This window comes from Enhydra lutris, unplaced genomic scaffold (genome assembly GCF_002288905.1).
Source record: "Enhydra lutris kenyoni isolate GAN:26980312 unplaced genomic scaffold, ASM228890v2 scaffoldscaffold14, whole genome shotgun sequence".
NCBI lineage: Eukaryota > Metazoa > Chordata > Mammalia > Carnivora > Mustelidae > Enhydra > Enhydra lutris.
The window spans coordinates 2,978,439-2,996,231 of NW_019154098.1; the positions used below are offsets into that span (position 1 = coordinate 2,978,439).

A 17,793-nucleotide genomic window follows, 5' to 3' on the forward strand; every position below is an offset into this window, starting at 1 on the left:
GGGCCCCAGCCGGGTGGGGAGTGTCTACTGTACCGCTCGGAGGGCTGGTCACTGTGCTTCCCTCCCAACCCTGTCTTCTTTGTAACAGATTTTTTTAAAAAGATTTTATTTATTTATTTGACAGAGAGACGCAGAGAGAGAGAGGGAACACAAGCAGGGGCAGTGGGAGAGGGAGAAGCAGGCTTCCCGCCGAGTGGAGAGCCCGATGGGCTTGATCCCAGGACCCCAAGGATCATGACCTGAGCTGAAGGCAGATGCTTAATGACTGAACCACCCAGACACCTCTATAACAGATTTTTTTTTTTTAAGATTTTATCTATTTATTTATTTGACAGAAAGAGAGAGAGCTCACAAGTAGACAGAGAGGCAGGAAGAGAGAGATGGGGAAGCAGGCTCCCCACCGAGCAGAGAGCCCGTTGTGGGGCTCTATCCCAGGACCCTGAGACCATGACCTGAGCCAAAGGCAGAGGCTTAAACACTGAACCACCCAGGTGCCCCATAACAGGTATTTTTTAAGAGCCTTTTGGTAACTTGAAATAAAATCACAGAATATGCTGTGAACATATAATTCCAAAACATCTGTTTTAGCTCAGAGACTGGCAGCCGTTAGAGGAGGGACAGAGCTGAGTACCGAGCACGCTCATCCGAGGGGGCCACTGCTGGTCCTCCCTTACACGTGGTGTCGGAAAGTGACAAGGGCTTCCAGGTGACCAGCCTCGGGGGGCGTGTCAGAGTGAGGCAGAAACACTGTAGGTTTTAAAAAAAAAAAGGAATATAATAATTTCCTTGATGAATTTCTCACTGTGCTTTGGAAAAAAATTTTTTTTAATTATAAGATGACAATAAAATATTTTAACATAATCATTTAGTGAAACTAGTTGAGACTTCCATCATTTCAGTCTTCACCAGCCTAATAGCGGTCGATTCCTGGTTAGAAGGAGCCTCATCTCTGTTACAGATGTGTGTGCTTATGGGGTCGGCAGCTCGGATACCAAACAATCATTGCCCCCCGTAGTGTCATTTTCCTAAATGGTGAGCAACTCATCCTAACATTCCAGAGATAGCAAAATCATTAATTATACCTAAATTACACCCAAGTTGTGCTCCTGGAAAGTTGAGTGCAGAGCATATGTTGTGTTTTTAAAAAGACTCGGGTTCTAGAATCTGATTTCTCACCAACGTGAATACACACCAGGATCTTGGAAAGCTGTTCAGGACATAGGGCAGTTTTCGTTGTGAGGGGATTTTCTGTGCGTTATATCATGTCTCACGGCCATGGTCCACATCAGCCTCCCTCATTCTTCAGCCAACCAGAAACAGCCATCTGGGGGCACGATGGCGCCCTGGGAAGACTAGAGCGCGTCTGATCAAGGCGAGCTCATGATGGGGAGTTAGGTCTGGAGGCAGGCGGAGGGCACGCCTGGTGGGCACTTGCCTCCTCTTGCGGGCGTCGTGCCTGTTGAAGCAGGGGCTGTCAGACCGGACTTACACTGTGAGGCGCATCCCTGGCTTCCAGGTAGGGGCGGTCTGTGAGGGGGCCAGGCACGGATCCAGGGTGACAGCTGCAGGATCGATGGCACCAGAGTGACAGCTGGGAAAGTGGAAGGAAAACCGCAGACTCCGGGTGTGGAGCTGGCTGGGTGGGGGAGGAAAGGAAGGAGCCGGTGGGGATGCCACAGTCTCTTGGCACAGGAACAGGGTTGAATGGTGATGCTTGTTGCTGTGCTGGGGAGGCCGGAGAGGGAGCCGGTGTTGAGAGCCGATCCCGTGACTGTGCTGTTCGCAGTCTGGCCCCGATGTCCACGTGGGGGTGTCACACTGGCGGTTGGATACATGTCCCGGTTCGGGGCTGGGGATGCTACTTGCACCACGGGGCTGGGCTGCCACGGAAGGATGGGCCCAGCACAGAGTCCTGTGGCCCTTGATGATTTAGCCATGGAGTAGAGGAGAAGCCAAAGGAACTGTGGAAGACAGTCAGGGAAGGAGGAGGGAACCCCGCGCGGGCAGATGGCACAGAGGTGGAGAGAGGGGAGTAGGCACAGGGGCTGAGCTGCCTGCTGCTTGGATGTCTTAGAATGGGAAACTGGAGGCCTGCCCTGGCCTGTCTGAAGGCCTCACAGAGCACACCTGTGCCTGAAAGCAAAGCTGTGAAGGTGTTCTGTTGTGAACGGAAGCTTTCTCTCTCTCTCTTTTAAAGATATTTATTTATTTGAGAGAGAGTGCGTGCACAAGCCAGGGGGAGGGACGGAGGGAGAAGCAGACCCCCCACCAAGCAGGGAGCCCTACATGGGGCTCAGTCCTGGGACCCTGGGATTGTGACCTGAGCTGAAGACAGGTGCTTCACCAACTGAGCCACCCAGGCACCCCTATGAGCCACTTCTTTTTTTAAGATTTTATCCATTTATTTGACAGAGAGAGACACAGCGAGAGAGGGAACACAAGCATGGGAGTGGGAGAGGGAGAAGCAGGCTTCCTGCGGGCTGGGAGCATGATGCGGGGATCTGTCCCAGGACCCTGGGATCATGACCCAAGCCGAAGGCAGACGCTTAAATGACTGAGCCACATTCTGAACTGTAGTTCCAGCTCGGTCCCAGTGGCAGAATCTGGGCTGAGTAGAGCACTTGGTGGGAGAGGCCCCGCCTCATGGCACTGAGAGAGAAGGAGGCTATGATCAGGGTAATTGCTGTGAATAAATGTATGGGAATCATCACAGCAAACCGTTGTCATGAGCTGCTGTGAGGTTAAGGGACAAATGGGCATTTTATTTTTTTTTTGGAGAAACAAAGTCTCTGTTGGCATGCGTTTCTGGGAAGGGTCCTTTGGACACCTGCCACCCCTGTGGCGCCATTACACTCAGAGATGTGCTCTAGTTCAGGGTACGCTGGGAGTGCGCCCAGGTTCCTCCTGGTGGGAAGGGGACATGACCCACACGCCGCTCCCCCCAAGGCCAGCAAGCCAGCACGTCCGGGACTTGGTTCCGTTCCTTCCTTCCCTGGGGCCTGGGACTCACCCGGCCGGCTCTGACAGCCAGTGCTTCTGCTTGGTCATTAGCAGCAGACAGCAGGCCTGTCCCTCACCGGAAGCGAGCAGACGGTTCCTGGCTGTCCCGGGACTGCTCCGAAGGAGGCGAATACCCCGCTGGGGCTGATGGATGCGGTCACTGGGAGGAGGCCCTCGGGAGAGTGCGGCGGGGTGGGCGCCGCGAGAGGGTCACACAGTACCGGACAGTCCTTATCTGGGGTCCCAAGAGGTTTGCCTTTTCTCTCCCAAGCCCACACATCTGGCTGACTTCAATCAAGTGCAGACCATTCAGTACTCGAACAGCGAAGACAAGGACAGGAAGGGGACACTGCAGCTGAAAATCGCCGGCGCGCCCGAGGTAAGGACGCGGCTTCCACGTGCTCGCAGTCCCGGCTTCCTCGCACGTGCTCCTGCTCTGTCTCCGGTAGCGAGTGCATGTCCCCAGAGTAGAGCAGGTGACAGACGGAAGAGTCGGCCAGGCGTGTTGTCATCAGGGCGGTCGAAGAGTCCTGTGGACCGCCACGGTCATCAGCCTCTTAGGACCGTGCGAACACGCGGGTAGCCTGGGTCAGCGGCGGCGTTCCCAGACTGCTGTGCCTGCCGGGCCGGGCCACCGGCCAGCAGCTCCTGCCTGCTGGGTCCCCCGCCGCTTTGACGCTCAGCGCAGGAGCCAGGAGTGACATGGGTCATTCTCAGAACCAGCAAAAGAAGTTCTTTGAGGTCCTTTGTCCCCAGTGTACAGCCAAGGAGGCCCTGCCCAAGTGGTGGAGATGGGGAGCCTCCTGGGGCCCGCGCTTTTAATCCCCAGGCAGTGTGGCCCGGTCCAGATAGGGCGTCACCTGGCCAGTGTGCATCAGGGGACCCTCTGGTCGACAGGCAGAGGACGCTTCTGCGTTGAGGAGTCGGAACGACCAGGAGGTGGCACAGCACGCGTTCGGACCTCTCATTGTGCCGCACATCACCCGTGGTCTTTGGGCGGCGGCAGCCTGTCCTCAGATGGGTTTATCTGTCACTTGTTCTTTCTGCCTTGGGAGCCGTGACATTTCTGAGGCTCTAGGAAGTGCATTTTTGACTCTCCGAGGTGAATAAAGGAAACCCTGAACTACGGACACTGTTGCCAGCTGAAATGTCCCGGCAGCATCTCCGTAACGTTCTTGTTCTGCCCCACCGTGGCCAGAGCTCCGAACACGGAGCCGGGCGCCGGGCAAGCATGTCCGAGGCCGGGGGGGCGGGGTACCGCTCGGACTAGGGCATCCCTGTGTCGGGCAGGAAGGAACAGCTCTGATCATCTCCCGGGTAATCGCTAGTGGTCAGGTTAAGGCAGTTTATCAGAACTGCAGGTCTGATAGTGAAAACAGTGATTTCTGGCCTCTTAGGCAAAACATGCTGTGCATGCTAAAAATAATGAGATTTTAGTAATTTTCTTTAATGCTAGAAAAATGATGATGGATAATTGATAAAAATGTACTCCATGGGAAATAATTTTTTTTTTTTGCCTCCTTTAGTTCTAGAAAATGAATCTCAGTTTTAAGTGATTTTTCTGTTTTTGTCTGGGCCGCCTTCTGTCACATATTCTAGGAATAACGTCCTTAAATATCAAACTTCCTTTTTCACACCAACCTTATGACAAATCTGTGTCGCTGTCACTCTTCTGTCTCCACGTGTGTCTAGAGCTCTGATGTCACAGTGCAGCTGCCCCTTTGATGATTGCAGAGAACAATAACGCCTCTTCTTGGTCTTCTCCCCTTTCAGCCTCTGACGGTGACGGCGCCGTCCCTAACCATCGCTGAGAATATGGCGGACTTGATAGACGGGTACTGCCGGCTGGTGAACGGGGCCACACAGTCTTTTATCATCAGACCCCAGAAAGGTGAGGTCCTGCTTCTGCTTGAGCAGCCCCGTGTTAGGTGAGCTCACCCCAAAGCCTCTACTCCTTCTTTCAGACGACTCTGAAGACCAGACAGTAATTCAGCCCCGTATGTCTATGTTCTTGCTTTTGGGGAGAAGCGGGGCAGGGCGCAGCCTGTGAGCCGGGTTTGACTGGAAGAGCCACAGGGAAGCACTGTTGGGTTCAGGCTGCTGGGTTCGGGCAACACACTGGAGTGCTGTCCAGTGCTGGCGGTGTTTGTACATAAACTTTTGGGACAATGTTCTGGATGTTTGTCTGTTTTCAGGTATCCTTTGTAACTCATGTAAAATAAAGTATCTGTTTTTTCTTATAGATCTCAAAAGCTTAGTGCACAGAACAAAATTAGCTCTAAGTCGTGATGTCAAATCAGTGATTAGAATGAATCCTTGTCCCAGAAGCAAGGCTGTGTCACTTCAGAAGTGACGTGTGGGGTTCTTGGAAGGCACTGCGAAGGGCTATTTTGGAAGATTTGGATTTCTGAAATAATCAAACAGAGTGTTCCCGGCAGGGTAATAGCATCGCGGTAGCAGGAAAAATCTGGGCTTTAGCAGTGTATCCGTTTGTATGTTCAAATCGCAGGTCCTCTGAGCGGCCACCTGTAAACCGCTGGCCCTTCCTGTGCCTCGGGTCTCCCACTGTCACACACACGGAGTGCCGCCTCTCTTTTATGGTCTGGGAGGGTAAATGACTTCATCTGTGTAAGGGGCTGGAGCCGTGTGGCACATGCGGCGGCCATAATGTTCGCATTGTTCCCATGGCTGCAGCTCGCTGGCCTGCGAGCCCGACTTTCCGTGTGAACCTGGACTCTGACCGTCCCCATCCGCACAGAAGGTCGCCTACTTTACGGCCTCGGAGGCGGGTCCACAGTGGTGCCCACGGAGCTGCCCGCTCTGGGGCAGGGAGTCCGAGGGTCCCTTGGAGCGCTGGCCCCGTGACCAGGGCCCTCCCAGGAAAGTGGTCCCGAGGGGCCGAGTGCTGTGTACACAGCCTGGGAGGAGCCGGGAGAGCGGATGACGGAGTCCGAGCTCCCGGGAGAGACGCCGCAGGACGCCCGGCCTGCCAGCTGCCCGGTGCCCTGTGCTGACGGAGCGGGTGGAGGGAGCAGTCGGGGGCCGCGGTGGGGAGCCGTGTGAAGCAGAGGAACCCCCAGAACGTTTGTTTCAAAGTTAGTCTCGTGCTGTGCTCCGAAGACAGTAGCTGAAGCCACAGCCCGAGGCCAGTCAGCATGTGGCTTCTGGGACACGCCTAATTGAGTAAAAACCGTGTGACACCATGATCACACCAGTAAAACCTACTCTTTTCTAAAATATAGTGTATATTTCGATTTATAGTACCTTTCTTTGTGTGGAATGTAGTAACGAAGTTGCTTTTAGAAAGGTCTAAAGGCTTCTGTCAGTTAAAACTCGTGCAGACATGAACTCCTGATTTTTCATCTTGTGCTTCAAGCATGGGTATGAACCTTGCAAATTTTATTTAAATGTTTTGGGAAAATTCCTTTCCCTGAAGATAGTATTTTGTGAAAGTGTTCAATGTGACGTATTGCCTGTCTCCTTTTTAGTAAATAACAAGTTTTATCCTAATTTACCAAATGTTCCTAATCAGTGTGTCTGTCCACACAAAAATAACATTGAGATATTGGGCACTGAATACGCCAGCCTTGCCATGTTTGAAACTTCAGCACCTTTCTGTGCTGGTTTTCAATTGGCTCTCCCCCCGCTTAGGGATAAACATCTTGATATCACGTCTTGTGCACCGAGAGGCATTAAGTTTTCATGCGTCTGACTAGAGCACAAGGGAAAAACGCTTCTCATAAAATCCTAGTAGGGTGCGCTTAGCAATTTTATGTTGATTTTACAGAATGAGATACTAGACTCGATAATTTACTTACCCTGTTCTCAGTCCCAGCATGTTCATTTATTACACAACTTCTATCCTGGATACCTAAGCAAAGCTGTACTGCCCAGTGGAGATGGTACTTTAAGTCAAACATTTTTAGTGGATTATAGTCCAAAATACATGTGGAGAAGAGCACATGAGCATTTTTTAATTTAGATTTTTTTGAAATGTCTACTAAATTGAACACGTCTCTACAGCGCAGTGCACCACTTTCTTGGCGGTGTGCGGTCACGAACACGGATGTGCCCGCATGTCTTCTCTAGATTGTAAACTGGTGCGCGGTAAGCAGCATATACATGTTTACGTGCACAACAGAGACACCCGTTCTAGGTGAGCCACAGGCTCTGCTGGGAGCTCTGAGTGTGCTCAGGTGCACCTGATTCGTTCTGTGACCACCACAGTTATGTCGCACTCACACAGCGCTTTTAATGGTGGTTGTACTCGGGCAGACAACAGAATTAGAGCCATACGTAGCAAGATATCCTGAGCCGAGTTCCTCCAGAGTTGCTGAATGACCTTGGCCCTTATTGTAGGGCGTTAGCTAGCCTATGCCGTCCAAGAAAGTTCAGTGGCAATTTTTCAATTTTAGTCAGATTTCCCTTAGAGGAGAGAATTATGCAAGTTAACATAGGGTCGTAATCTCCTCATTCCTCAGGGGATTACCTGTAGGCAGGATGATAACGAGCCTGCACCTGTGACGGAGGGGATCCACGCTTCCAAGATGTCATGGCCCGGAGAGGAGCTAGACCAGAACTGACAGGCAGGTTGTGTAAACGTGAGAGCACTTCTGTCAGTGAAAGAAACGTTCTTTAAAGCTGAGACATAGAAGGGAGAACATCGGTGACACAGACAGCAAGGAGTCCAGATCTCCCTTCTCGCCTGTTCTTCGCTCACTGAGACGAGCCAGTGGGTAGACGGGCTCCTTGTAGGAGAGTGGACACGCAGATGCGCAGGAGGCAGGGCACCAGCGGCGACTGAGCGCCTTCTCTGGTTTGGGTCTGGTGAAGTGACTGATCTTCCATCCCATCCTCGGCGGGGCTCGAAGACCTGCCCGCACACTATGTCGGTGTCCGTGGGAGGTGTTCGCGGCCAGCGTGGCGGGGGCGCCCCTGCCCGTTGTCCGCCTTCTAGAAATCCTCCCGCAGAATCAGACAGGCTGAGGGTGTTCACTCTGCAGTGTGTGTAGAAGCTCAGAACGAGAAACTGCCCCAGTGTCCACACGGTGGGAAGTGGTCCCTGACGGGGGCAGCGTGCTCCCCGCAGAGAGTGTGCCACAGCTGGGAACCATCAGGGGGCGCTCTTTCCGCGCTGAAAGACACACTTGTAGCCAAACTGTGTGTGTGTTCACAAGTGTCCGCAGTTGGGAAGGCAGCCCAGTGACCGACGGTGGACGGGGGAGCTCCGGGAGGTGGAGATGTGTCTGAAGCGGGCGAGGAGCTTTGGCACGTCCTCGTCCTCCCTACAGTACGCGCCTTTATGACGGAGATGGTTACGGGGAGCCTGCGTTGTTCAGTTTAAAAAACAGATAAAAACTTTTATTCAAAAATTAGAAGTCAAATGGAGGTTGTAACCTACATTTGTGGATACATCCTTCTTCCTAAAGGATTTACTCCCGAAAATAAGACACCGGCTGTGGGAATGACACGCGAAATCGTGTGTTAGGCATTCAGCTTCTAAATTTAAGGGAATGTTAAAAATTAACACGGGGAACCAGGCATTTCAGTTGGTGAGTGCTGAGTTTTTATAACTGCTGCTGCTAGTGTGTGTTGCCGTTGTACGCCGTGATCGGTAACTTTCCTGCTTCCTGAAAAGGTACTCTCAGGACGCTCGTTGGTAACCAGCTCACTTACAGCCCTCTTTCTGCCCCTGCCCAGCCGCTTAGGAGGTCTCTGGTAACCAAGTGTTTATGAACGGCTCTCTTTTCTCTCCAGGGAAGTAGACATTGCAACAAAGAGTGCAGGCAGCTAGCAGCCACGCTGATGTGTCACGGGCAAGGCCGTTACTAACTGGCAGTGGTGGGTGTGGGCAAGACGTGGTCGGAGTGTTCATGGTGGTCAGCTAATGGTAGGATTTTCTAGTGACTCCACATTTGGGCTTCATGACTCGGTTATTTTGCTTGAAATGTGGATGTCAGGAAGTCAGAGCCAGGCCATGTGGGTGGAATTGTGGTGGCATATGGGGTCTCACACGGTAGTGGTCTGGGTTCTGCGCTAGTCATGCCTCCCCACTGTCCCTGCAGACCGGACAGTCCGACTTCTGTTTCATAGATAAACTGTCGTTCAGAAAGAGTCACTCACGTGGGGTCCAAGGCTCACTGAGTTCTCAGTTACCAAGTGGTGGTCTGAGAAGCTTCTGAGCGCCGGTTGCCCTGCGGGGTGTTAGAGCTGCCTGTGTGCAGGTTAAGTCCGACCTTCGAGTGCTCTGATCCTGGAAGTGCCCGGAATGAGGCAGAAGTGCAGTGGCACCGCCAGAGCCACCCTGGGGGCTGCAGGAAGGGCTCCCCGGAGCTCATGCTGTGCTCGAATGGAGCTTGCCCCCCCCCTTTTTTAAAATATGTCATTTATTTATTTATTTATTTATTTATTTATTTTAATTTTAGTTAACATACAGTGCAATATTGGTTTCCGGAATAGAATTCAGTGAATCGTCTCTTACATAAAACACCCAGTGCTCGTCATAACAAGTGCTCTCCCTAATCCCCACTGCCCCTCTAGTCCATCCCCCACTGAGCTGAGCTTGGAGAAACGGGGGGATGGTCTTTCTACAGGAAGGAAGAGCTTCTCTTGAGGGTTGGAATGTGCAGGCAGCATGGTGTGTTCGGGGAAGTACGGAATGCAGTCACCGGGGACCAGGGGACAGTGCAGAACAAGACTGGGGAGACAGGACAAAGGTGACTTCTGGGGGCGGAGAGCTCTTGGCCCTGAGTTCTAGGGCGAGTGCAAGGAGCAGACCTACAGACAGCGATCGTGACGGCACTGGGTGACGCTAACGGCTGCCTGGGCAGGCATCAGAGAGGTGGGTGGCAGGGTGGCAGCACCTGAAGACGGAGGCGGGCTGCTGTCCTGTACCAGCAGAAGGAAGCAGTGCTTTGTGGGTCACGCAGATGCGCTTACATTTCTTCTCACAAGCCGTCGAGGGGGCGTCTGTCTGGCTCAAGGCAGCAGAGCATGCGACGCTCAACCTCAGGGTTCTGAGTTCAAGTCCTGCATTAAGTGTAGACACTACTTAAACATAAAATCTTAAAGCCAATGAGAGACATGACAATTTTAACTAAGGGAATGACTTGATGGGTTTGTATCAGGGGAAGATTGTCCTGGTAGTAATTTAGCTCGGGGATGGAGTAGAGGAGGGGATTAGTTAGGTGCCTGTGAGATTTATACGGATTGAAGATACTGACCTGGGGGCTCTGTGCTTCCTGCTTCTGGAAGGAGGGTGGGGAGAGCATGCCTCCGTCAACCACCAGACAGAGTCCTGTGCTTCTCTGGGGTGAGAGCAGCAAGAGCCCCTGCCGGGAGTCTAGCCCCGTGACGGGTGGGAGGTAACCCCCTCCCCGGGTCACGTGCTGCAGGCGGGCTTGCTTCCCACGTGGCTCAGTGCCTCTGTCCCTCTGCCTCCATCCCGGGGATTTGTTTTCCTCGTATTCGTGCTTCCCTAGACGGGTCTCAGGGTTGCTCCTACTGAGCGTTGTTATCAAAGGACAAATGGCCGGTCCTTTGCTGTAAAGGAATGTTGACTTTGACCAGAAGAGGTCCTTCATCTTACAGGATCTCCTGGGAGGTACGTCTCCACCACCTAGCCCCTCAGGGCTGCGCTGTGATTGGGCAGTACCGTCCACACAGTGTGCGCCTCTGGTCAGTTCACGTGCATTGTAAACACTGAAAATGACCCGCGGAGCCTAAGATATGTGGTATAATTTCCTTATGAAAACGTTATTCATAAATTCTCAACTAAGACTTACTTGTTCTCTGATTGCTACACATAATCTTTTCAAAAGAAATGGGAACCTCACTTTTCTCTCTCTCTCTCTCTTTCTCCAGAAGGTGAGCGGGCTTTGCCATCGATACCAAAGTAAGTGCTGCCTTGTGCATTTTGTTACTTAGTTGTGTTGGAAACTGTCAAGCAGTCATCGTGCTTTATTTCCTGTTTGCCTGAATCACCAGATTTCTCTGTGTATGACTAGGGAGGTAGAAAACAAGTGTTTCCAGGAAGAAGTCAAATCAGTTGTAAATCGTGTTATGTATTTAGGGTTAACCAGAAGTGTAAGATGACTTTCCCCATACCTTAAGTTCATTGGGTGGCCAGAGGACCGTCCCAGTGACAGTACCAGGGAGGCCTGTTGATGGTTTATACTCAGCATTCACCTTTTTTTTTTTATTTGTCAGAGAGAGAGGGAGAGAGAGCGAGCACAGGCAGACAGAGTGGCAGGCAGAGGCAGAGGGAGAAGCAGGCTCCCTGCCGAGCAAGGAGCCCGATGCGGGACTCGATCCCAGGAAGCTGGGATCATGACCTGAGCCGAAGGCAGCTGCTTAACCAGCTGAGCCACCCAGGCGTCCCCAGCATTCACCTTTGAAAGAACCTGAGAACTGGTGCCATTCTGGCCATTTTACAAGTGAGAAAAGTAAACAAGTAATTTAAGTTCATTTCTTAAGTTGTTTGTATCATAAATTTCGTAGTAGATGTGTTGATCTATAAGATTAAAAAGAATTGAGCAGTGATGCCGGAAGAACTTATTTAGTAACTTCTCTGGGGTCAGCCAGTGTGCGAGGGACCGGGCACCAAATGAGAGTTAAACTTGGGCAGTGCGGACACCTGGGTAAGTAAGCATCACGGCCCAGTGCCGAGTGCTCCGGGCCCGGAACGGTCTCGCGACTCCTGCAGGCGTTGCTGGAGCTCTGTAGGTACAGGCCAGCGTCCTTGGGCCTGCGGGGGGACCCGACCTCTGGCCCCCCCCCGGCCCCTCCGGACTTGCTTCACCAGCACTCCTGCCCCTCCTGGCTCTGCTGAACTTCCTTTAGTTGCCAGAGTAAACGCCCCTTTTCTGTGCTGCCAGGCTCTTCGCTCCCAGGCCTCTCGGCTCCAGTGTCTGTAACCTCACCTGGCCCTGCTCTGCTTTCCAGGCTCTAGAAACCTCCCATGATCGTCCAGTCCTGGAGGGCACACCCGTGTGCTTCCCCATAACACCCTGCCGGAGGACTTAGCACACTTGTAGAACTGCCTTTTTGCTCATCCATGCCCCTGGGGCCCCGTGGTCAGCCAGGGTCGTGTGGCATCACAGACCTGACTGGGGAGTGTCTGGTGTGTGAGGGCGGCCCCATAGCTGTGTGGGCGGGGGAGGGATGGGCCAAAGCAGCTCGCTTTCCGCTCTCAGGCAGCGTGTTTCCCAAACTCGGTAATGTTAAATAGATATTCTTTCGTGTCCCACGTTAGGCCAGAAACTTAAGCCCAGCATATCTTCAACTGCAGAAAATCTGTGAGAGATGACTTTGGGGATTAAAACATGCAGAATCATAAACCCAGGTACAGAAGTGGTTGGAGAGTGTAGTAGGTCAGAAGTGGCAACAGACGCTAGAAACCCTGACTAAAGAAGCAAACTTTGAAAGGGCGACTGGGCCACAAATCATAGAGCAGCAGATGCTGTGGTGGCCGTTGGTGGCAGGCGGTGCTGGCAGGCTGAGTGGCCGCTGTCCCCGGAGACCGCGGCCGGCCCTGCCTGCTCTTGGGAGCGCGCACCCGGACTGCCCGGTTCGGGGAGTTGCGGGGCTCTGGTAGTGGCCGTGGAGCTGGAGCTGCTGACGTGTCCCGCCGCAGCTCTGGTTCAGCCTCAGAGATCGTGAGATCGCGGATACGCAGGGAACTCTGTAAAAGGAGCCGGGTCCCGTGGCTCTGTGCTGAGATGCCTGACCACAGAGGCCCCATGACCACGTACGGGATGTTCCTGCTCTCGAGGGGTCTGTTCTCAGGTCCCCTATTTCCCAGGGTCCATTCTATGTGCTAGAACCATTTTCTGTTCGGCGTTTCTGTAGTGCACGCTTAAGGATCTGGAAGGAGTCTTCTATGAAGATGTCAGATGCTGCTCGCTCTGGTATCTCAAGAGTCTGGGGTTCCTTTACTTTCTCTGTGTTTTGTGCTTTCCAAAAGTTTAAAACGGAACTACAGTAATGTATTATAAATGTCGCTAAGACTTTTGGCTGAAATTTTACTTTAAGTGGTGAATATGTAGAACACACTTGTTGTGGGGCCACTGAATGAAACAAGTAACCAGATACACGAGGCTCACTTGTTTTCGGTCTGTAAATAATGAGAACAAGTATCAGTGTCCTGCCTGCCCTTTGCATGCTATGAACTGAAAAAGGACCAGGGACCCTCCAGTGTCTCACATTACGTTTTAGAGTGTGATTCCAGCTCTGGGTGTCTCTTCCCTCTGCTTCGTAAGCGCGGGCCAGTCCCCTGCAGTCTCTCATCGCAGTGTAAAGCTTGACCGGACCCACATACCCAGTGGCGCGGAGTGGCGGTGTAGGGCGGAAAGTGCTGGCATCAGTGGCTTTCTCGGAGCTGCTCAGCGTTCCTCCAGTTGCCTCTCATGATTTCTGACTTATAGAACAGTAGCGTGGTCTGGTTATTTTAAGTGCCTCGGGTAGTAGCCCTTCATCTTAAAAATGATCCTCGGAAGTGGGTGGTCTCCATGAGAAACGGCGTGGTCCCGACTCTAGGCGCTCATGGCTTTGCTCCTCTCTGTTTCAGGCCGGCCAACAGCGAGAAGCAAGGCGTGCGGACACATGCGGTCTCCGTGTCAGGTGAGAAGGCCCCCCTGGGAAGCCCCAGCCGGCCAGCTGCCCCTCGGAAACGTTCACAGTGCTGTAGCCGGAGGGGGCTCTTGGTTGTGATGGCTCTTTCTAGAATAGCTTAGAAAGCTAAGCAGTCTGATGACCCAAAGCTCCCGAATTTTAACGTCATTAAACAGGTTTAAATGTGGTTTGCAGGTTTTCCCTAGAGAAGACGTGTATGTGTAATACTGGATTTCTTCCCAGACCGTATAGAATTGCGAGTTTCGCTTCAGTTGTGATGCCGTGTTGATCCTGTTCAGAGCGAACGCTCTCACTCTGGAGCCTGCCGCTATAATGTATCTTTGCAACCTAGAATGTAACAGTGTGTACTTGGTGTATTTATTGTTGTTCTGAGTTCAAGAAATGCGAAATGTTTTTCAGTGGTTTCTGTTTTTCACAGTTAACATCAAGTCGTGTTTGAATATTGCTTTTTTAAGAGATATAGTTAAGATACTGGCACAGGCAGTATGTTAACTATTTTTTGCTGGGGTCATGAGTATGGTGTGCTTTCCTTCGTATGTTTTCAAAAAATATATGCCATTTCCCCATTGAATAATGTGGGAAATGAGGAAAGCGGGAACGGGAAGCATCTTCTGTGGACCCAAGTTTGGTGTCTTTTATACGTCCACGCAGACACGCATGTGTGTGCACACGTGAACACAACATGCAGACACACGTGTGTGCACACGTGAACACAACACGCAGACACGCATGCGTGTGCACGTTCGTGTACACACACGCACACGCGCACATCTACAGTCCGGTCTGAGCTCTGTGCTACGTTTCTACAACAGCAGCTTCCTAATAACTCGTGTCTGATAATGTGACTCAGAAGAAACCTAATTCCTATTCTTTTGATTTCCCTTGAGTTAATTTGTTCTGAAATTTAGTTTTATGCTTCTGCCAGGTCGATGACTGTATTCCTCCCTAGTGTTCCAGCATCCAAATGTAATTGCTTATTTTTTACTGTGCACGAACACCCCACAACACTCTCTCAAGAAGTGTTCATGCCCAGCTCTATACACTTGGCAAAGACTCTAGTGATGAGCTGTGGGACAGACGTGCCAGAGCTCTGCGGTCACTCCCTGACGAGCTGGAGAGCATTCTGGGTACTCGAGCTGGGGCCCTGGCCGGTGTCAGATGTCTGGTGGGCTGTGGGCTTGCCAGCACGTTCTGGAAGAATAGTCCTTTGTGCTGGCATGCTGCCTTCATGGGTGTGCGCTCCAAACCCAGTGGTGGGGCTGGGGCACCATGGGGCAGGCTTAACCAGGCCCTCAAGGAGTTTGTGATCCATCTGGACAGACAGAAGCTGCCCTGTGCTAAAGTGGTGAGCGTGGCAGAGGATTCACTCCCTGAGCAGGCCTGGGTCCGGCGGAGAGGATGGCCGGCGCCCTGGGATGACCCACAGTGTGCCATGTAGAACAGGTGAGATCGGGGCCAGCTGTGCAGCTCTCAGAGCTCCACGCCGTCATGCTGTGGGCCACGAGCAGGTGCACCAGCCCCATGGGGGCCAGTGTGCTCCCCAGCCCATGCTGAAGCGAGAGCAGGGGTGCCCTGTTGGGTGTGTCGGGACTGTGGCTCAGATGAGGTCTTCAGAAACCCTTCACATCGGTTCCTTCTGTTCTCCTGGACCCCTTTAATCCGTGTCCTCCCTGCTTCAGGCTTTGAACTTCAGAGTTTTTAGCAACTGACATCCTCGAACATCTGGGTTTTACCTCTCTCTGCCACCCACCCTTTCCCGTCCTGCCTTCATTGTCCCTAGCTATCCCCATAGCCACAGGTCTGACCGCAGTCCCTTCTCCAGGTTAATTAATCGCATTGCCATCCTGTGTATATAATTTAAATAGGCAGCTGTCTGGTCAGAGACTTGCAGTTCGAATTTACAGTTGGACAAAGTTTAGGTCCCTGAACTTAGCCCTCAGAGCTGCCCCCTACCAACACACACATTGTTTTCCAGCCTCTTCCACCCACCCTCTCACAGCAGTCGGTGAGCTTGCTTGAGCTGTCCCATTGGCCGGGACCCGTGTCACTGTCTTCCCATTCTTGCAGTGACGCTCTAACGTGCTTGTCACTGTGGTCATTTACCACTGCAGGCGAAGGAGAGCACTTGGGGTTCAGGGGGCCTTTAGCGACCACGCCAGTGGCTCTGGAGTGCTCCGCACCCCAGTCATCCCACCACTGCCTACTCCCTTCAGTGAACTGGGCTGACAGGTGTGGGTATTTATGTCCCCACAGAGACCGTAAAACCTAACATCCAGCCCACCCGGAGTCTGCCTCACACTAACCCGGAAGCTGTTACACTGATACCCAGAAAGCCGGCACTGTTTCTAACCCCGGGGGTTTTCTTTACCGGGCAGCGTGGAGACCTGTACCACGTGGGGGTGGCTCTGGCCCCCGAGGGAGAGAACCCGCTGCCCCGGGCCTGCAGACTGGGGTCTGCTTCCCCTGCAGCGAGCCCACTCTCTTTGTCCTGGCTCCCAGGTGGAGCTGCGGTCCCGTGACATGCCGGCCGCCAGCGCGTGCTTCTCTGTCTCGCCGCGTCTCGTGGAGCCCCTCGCGAGCCCTGCGAGATGGGTGTTAGTGCAGTTCGACACTCTCCACTTTGCATGAGTTCAGTCAGCAAGTGCCGTGCGCTGGCCGCGTGCAGGCACCGTGCTGAGTGCGGGGTATGACGGCGAGAGCAAGGCCACGTCCCTGCTGTTACGCAGTTGGCATTCTGTGGAGGAGACAGACCAGAGACACTGGATTAAAACGTAGCAGGTGAACCGAGAGCAGCAAGGGGGGAGGCTTTTGAAAACTATAGTCAGGGGGCGCCTGGCCGCCTCAGTTGGTGGAGTGTGCGACTCTAGATCTTGGGGTCATGAGTTCCGGCCCCCCCTGGGAGTAGAGACTATGTAAATAAATAACACTTTTTAAGAGATCATAGAATTGTGGTCAAGGAAAGTATCTCTGAGCAGGTAACGTGGGGGCCAGTAGCTGAGTGAAGTGAGAGTCGCAGCCGAGGTGGCAGAGATCAGGGAGAGGGACCAGGAGATGCAGCAGGTATGGCAGCTTGGCCGGGGTCACACACAGCAAGGAGGGGACAGGACTCTCCTTAGTAAGTATTCAGAATGGCTTCACGGCATTAAATCCTTCACATGCCTCAGATATGATCTATGACAGCCTTACAGGGCCTTTTACCTGCCGCTTTCACAGATCTGAGGAAAGAAATTCAGAAAGTAAACAGATGTGTTACTGTCGCCCTTGAAACGATTGCAACTGGGGCATTATTGCCCCCTAGGCAGTGTTCTCCTTCAGCGCCGGTGTAGAGGGGTTCCCTTGGGTACAGATGGAGAAGCACTTGGAAGGTGGAGAAAGTGGAACTTGTCTGACTGCCCTGTTTCTGGAAAGTTCTTACCTGGTCTTCAGACCAGATTCAGATATCACCACCACCTAGAAGCCTTCCCGACTACTCCAGACTCCTTCCCCAGAGTATTCTAGCCCACTGTGCATCCTTCTGTTATCTTTAGATGGATGTGATCAATTTAGAAACCGTCTTGTCCACGAGATCACAGCCCCATCATGGGCAAAGGCTGTTCTAGTTGTCTGCTTATTGACGGGACCCCGGTACTTAGTAACTGTGTTTGAGTGAGTCAGTGGATGCCTGAGCAAGGTGTGGAGACAGCCCAGGACTTAGAAATGCAATTCCAGGACCGGGAGCGGAAGGAAGAAAGGCAGGACACTTGGAGCTCGCAGGCGCGTCAGAGTCCTCGGCTCTCGGATGACGGCCTATGAGCTCATCACTGCGAGTGGTTCTGGAGCGTTTGGGTGAGGAGCGTGGACGCCTGCCAACAGGGAGAATGAAGATCTAGATAACCGAAGGCGTTTTCAGCTCTGGGTGGATCCCTGGTTGGGAAATGGAGCAGAATCCTGTCTTCGCGAGAGGAGGTACCAGGCTCTCATTCCTGTTTTCTTGCAAAGAAATGTCAGTCCTTGGTCATCTTCATTAAGACCACAGCTGTATGGTGATGATACGGAGAGATTGCCTTTGAAGTCTAGGCAAAGTTTCCCTGTGAAAATAGACGTAACATTGAAAGATTTAAAGAGTAACAGCACAGTTCACTGGGCACACCATTCCAAGGGCCTAAAGTAATTTTTTTTAGC

The 17,793-nt window shown here is 52.5% G+C and overlaps 1 protein-coding gene across 7 annotated transcripts in view; it reads left to right on the plus strand.

Annotated features, from left to right (window-relative positions):
• The window catches only part of LOC111146744 (protein tyrosine kinase 2), a 250,228-nt gene that overhangs the window by 150,212 nt on the left and 82,223 nt on the right, over positions 1-17,793 (plus strand). For all 7 annotated transcript variants that reach the window (XM_022502422.1, XM_022502423.1, XM_022502419.1 and 4 more), the window contains 4 exons: positions 3,272-3,379; positions 4,774-4,891; positions 10,864-10,894; positions 13,568-13,620. In XM_022502422.1, coding sequence (XP_022358130.1) covers positions 3,272-3,379; positions 4,774-4,891; positions 10,864-10,894; positions 13,568-13,620 — 310 coding nt within the window. The remainder of the gene's footprint in view (positions 1-3,271; positions 3,380-4,773; positions 4,892-10,863; positions 10,895-13,567; positions 13,621-17,793) is intronic.